We start from the raw sequence: 4,555 nt of genomic DNA, 5'->3' as shown, positions 1-4,555 counted from the left end.
TTGTCTTCTTTTAGCTCCTTTCAAGCAGCACAAAATAAAGGGCCCATCATTTGTGTCACCTTGAGTGCTTTCTGTGTTGATTTGCTTTTCTTCACTTGTCAGGCTTCCAACCCAAATAGCCAAGTGAATACTCCATTTGGTTCACATGGGTAATTTTAGATCCTTTTAACCACATAAAGTAAAAGAGAGAAGCCACCTGGGGTTTGGCACAGTTAATCCACTCAGCCACTTCTTTCCAGTTTTCTCTTTCCTGTCCTGAGAAAAATCCTCTCTGCAGCCCGCTACACCAGCCTACCTATAGGACTTACCTTATCACAGCTTACAGAACCCACCGAGGCCAGGGCCGCTGCTCAGGACAGGGACCTACCTATGTCAGAGCTGCTAAGTGTTTGGAATGTTTTATTCATACACAGCAACTCTGAAAATGGAGTAGAAACTGTGCATCTATATGGTACGTACCGTACCATATAGAGAAGAACGGAGTTAGGTGAATTTTTGTTTCTCTCTGAGAGGTTTGGCTACGGTTGTCCTTGGACCATTTTGAGAAATATTTAATATTCCTGTCCCCTGAATGTTATCACCTGCAGCCTCCTATGAGAAACTTCTTCCTGGAGGTCCAGCCCCATCCTCTCAGATTCCTTGACCCTGACACATGCTTGGCTTTAATCTCTTTGTTGGTTTCCAGGAAAGGACATGGCAGCTGTGCAGAGGACCCTGATGGCTCTTGGCAGCGTTGCAGTCACCAAGGATGATGGCTGCTACCGGGGAGAGCCTTCCTGGTTTCACAGGTAAAATCCCTTCTCAGCCCTCTGGAGCAGAGGATGATTTTTAACAAGAGGGAGCGTCTAAAGCCTTGTAGCTCCCCAGAGGCTATTTCAACAGAAGCCCCTAGGAGCAAGCACTCCCAGCCCCATGACTGAGTTCTCAAGAGCAAGGAGAGACTGATGCTGATGTTCAGGCCAACATCCCACACAGAGCAGAAATGATCAGGCCTTTCTGATTGATACTGGATCCTCCAGCCCTGCCCACGTTCTGTTTCTCTGGAGACTGGGCAGGACAGAATGGCTTTTCGCAGATGTGCCTTGATGTCTGAACTTGGTTTGTAGCCCTGAATCAATCTGTCTGTCTATCTATCTATCTATCTATCTATCTATCTATCTATCTATCTATCTACTATTTACTTAAAGAAGGGATGATATGTCCTAGTTGCCTGGGACTGTAATTACTGCCTGTTGTCCCAGTATTTTTATTAATAGCACTTACTTTTACTCTCAGAAGTGGTCCAATCTGGATAATAAAGTATATGGTCATGTCAGTAAAAGGCCTTTTCCTAAGGAGGTTTGTTTTGTTGTTGTTTTTTTCAAGGGATGGGGTTAGCAAGGGATTTTAAACTTAACCCAATAGCTCAGTGGGAGATGAAGAGAAAATAATGTTTACCAGATAATTAACTCTTCATTTCCCTAGTCTCTTTTTCTTCTTCTTGACAGTTATCAAAAGGTACCAGTTTGTGTCATTTTAAAGGGACCTGAAAACCTCTTAGACATTGGCCAGTTGAAAGCTTGGTTTTAGTTCCAGCTTTATTAGTGACCTACCATGATCCATATGGCCCAGAAAACCAAAATTGTTTACAATCTGGCTCTTTACTGAAGTTTGCTGACCTCTGGCCTAGAGTACGAAATTTCCTTTCCTTAACTCCTAGGGCCCTCAGCTCTAAAATGGAACATTAATTCTTTGCCCTATACAGAGAAGGGTGGAATACATTATTGACATGCTTTGCAAGAAGGGCCGATTTTAATTTTCACAAGGGTTTGAAATAACCGTGAGAGAGAGGGTAATGGGAAAGCTGTCTGAGAGTAAAGTTCCCAGAGAGGTAGCTACTGATTGTTGCTGGAAATTCTGGAAAACCATCTGGGCTTCTAAGGAGTGTCATGGTAGGGCTTGCTTGTGGTAAGGCCATAGTTCATCGGAGGACCATGGCTCATTGTAGGACCATTGCTCAGGTAGGGCCATAGCTCATGGCAGGACCATAGCCTAGTATAGGAGACCTGCTCTACTATATCTGGTGACTCCCAGTAGAGTCTGTCTAACTGCATATCGTGGGAAAGGTTTGAAAACTGTCCGAATGATATTATTCCATTTCACTCCCTCTGCCCAGGAAAGCCCAGCAGAATCGGAGAGGATTTTCAGAGGAGCAGCTTCGCCAGGGACAGAATGTGATCGGCCTGCAAATGGGCAGCAACAAGGGCGCTTCCCAGGCGGGCATGACTGGGTACGGGATGCCCAGGCAGATCATGTAGGACGCCGCACCCCACCTGCAGTAGAGAGAACAAACGTTCCACACCACGGTCTCTATGACAAAGAAATAGTTAGTCACCTTCTGACCTTCTCTTTCTCAAAGCCTCTTGTCCCTGGTTTTTGCAAGTGCTGCGGTTCTGCTGAGAATCCACGTTGCCTCTGCTGCCACCTTCTGTTCGTTTAGAACTATGCAAAGACTCCGCTTCCTCTTCCTCAGCACCCTTCTTTGCCCTAAAGTCTGTTTGTCTGATTATTTATTTATTTATTGGCCAAAAATGTCCCTCTTCAACTTATAGAACGCACAGAATAAACAAATTAGTCTTGTGTCATAAAGTGTAAAGTTCATTTTTTGTCTTATGGGCTTTGCAGGCAGGGCTGATTTCTATTTCGTTGAAGTGGCCAGCAAGATGGAATGAAGCGGTAGCTGTAGCTGAGGAAATATTGGTTAGCTTTGAGGAAGCCCTTACAAGGCTGTAATGTTTATCTCTGCAACTTCAATAGAAAGTTTAGAAATTATTTTGCTCACTCTGAGAGCCTAATGCTACGAGTTCAAGAATAAGGCCTTTGACTCCCGTGTATTTTGGAGCACCTACCTTGTGCTTAGTATGCTAGACTTGTAGAGGACAAAAGCATGAGCAAGCCAAAGCCCCAATTCTTAAGGAGTTCTCTATAGATGCCTGGAAGTATCTGGTGGATGAGTGGTTTTATCTAATGGATAGGTGATGAATGTTTGAAGGATTAAATGGTTTTCACTTCTCTAGCAATAATCTTCCCCCTTCAGGCCAAAAAATGTCTGATGCTGACATTCATACAGTATCTTCTTCAAGTAGGAGTTAAAGGCAATACAGATTGTTCTCTTATAGTCATTTATAGTGTCTAAATCCCTAACACTCTTGGTTATTGCCTAAAACTGAGATCTAGCTAAGATGGGATAGGTTTTAAAGATTTTCTCATCCATAGAAAAATTAAGAAAGCAAATAAGCCTGGGACCACCAATTCATATCATTCTTTCCCACCAGTAGAAACAACAACAAAAAGAGATTTATTCAGTAAGTAAAGAAATAAGGCCTTTTATCTGTATAATGAATCATTAATTAATAAGAAAAGGTAAAAATAAATGGAACTATAGACAATGTTACACTCTAAATGTTTAGGTGTTGGTTTTTCAGACTGTGTTCTAGGCTTCCACAGAGATTTCTATGGGATTCCCATGGGGCGGGGATGGAGTGGCGGGGGAGAGCGTTGCTGAGGAGGCAGAATCCTGGATTCTCAGTCCTGCTTCATCCAAGGCATTGCTGATCTTACCTATTTATACATTAGGATTCAGAAGAACATTTTAGAAGGCTTTTAATATTGAAAAAAAAAAAAGTTAGACTAAAGGAAATTAGCCTCTGAGTCACAGACCTAATGTATCTTTTAAGCCCTAATGACCCTCTGACAATCACTGGTGAATTGTTCATTCCTGGAAAGATGTCATATGAACATGGCAGCTGAATTCTTTTCTCAAAACGTACCTTGGAGTTGCCACAAAAGCAAAAGGGGAAGGTTGATGGGTTCAAAAAAGTGAAATAGTACTAGGAAGAAACTCCTGGAGAGAGAGAAGATGCTTAGGTCCTTGCTTGGGATTGGGAGTTGGGGGCATGAGAAATAGCATCTACTGGTTGGGGGATAGGTTTGGGAAAGAGTTTTCAGGCTAGACCTGTTCTATTATTCCCCACGTTGCCCAGGCTCCACCACTGCTATGCCAAAGACCACAAGCAGAAGAAAAACAGCAAAATCGGCATAGAGCAGGAAAGAAGCAGCCTGCAAGTCTAAGGCAGCGCTAGAGCCCTGCTGGAGTGAGGAGCAGGTAATAACAGAGGCAGACTTGCCAGCACCTGGGCATTTCTTAATCCCAACATGTCCCACTCACCCCTTCAAGCTCCCACCCCTTCATTGCCATTAGATGACTACAGCCTGGAGACAAGGCTGATCAGGATTAAGTTAGGAGGTAACAGAGAATGAGATAGCCCCGTTGTAATTCCAAAGACTATCTGCTTCAATATATTTCCAGCGCCCCAAACTCACTGGAAACAATCCAAGCTATAGCCTGTAAAATTTTCCCCTTTCCCAACTGTGCATTTGCTGTCAAGGTAGCAGATAACCTCATAGAGTTCACAGGCAGCATCTGGAAGATCCTTGAGTGTGTAGTAAGTTCTGTCATCAAAAGATGCTTGGACATCACTTACCAGATGAAGCAGAATTCATGGACTAGACAGGA

General features: G+C 43.4%; 1 protein-coding gene across 1 annotated transcript in view; it reads left to right on the top strand.

The window, feature by feature from the left end:
* Positions 1-2,571, top strand: part of TAGLN3 (transgelin 3) — a 14,870-nt gene extending 12,299 nt beyond the window's left edge. Inside the window, exon 4 of the mRNA XM_023521329.1 lies at positions 2,156-2,571. Coding sequence (XP_023377097.1) covers positions 2,156-2,297 — 142 coding nt within the window. The 3' untranslated portion in view covers positions 2,298-2,571. The remainder of the gene's footprint in view (positions 1-2,155) is intronic.
* The last annotated feature ends 1,984 nt before the right edge of the window (positions 2,572-4,555 follow it).

The sequence above is a fragment of the Pteropus vampyrus genome, unplaced genomic scaffold (genome assembly GCF_000151845.1).
Source record: "Pteropus vampyrus isolate Shadow unplaced genomic scaffold, Pvam_2.0 Scaffold1, whole genome shotgun sequence".
Taxonomy (NCBI): domain Eukaryota; kingdom Metazoa; phylum Chordata; class Mammalia; order Chiroptera; family Pteropodidae; genus Pteropus; species Pteropus vampyrus.
The sequence above is the reverse complement of the archived record's forward strand: the minus strand, read 5'-3'. Positions and strand labels throughout refer to the sequence as shown.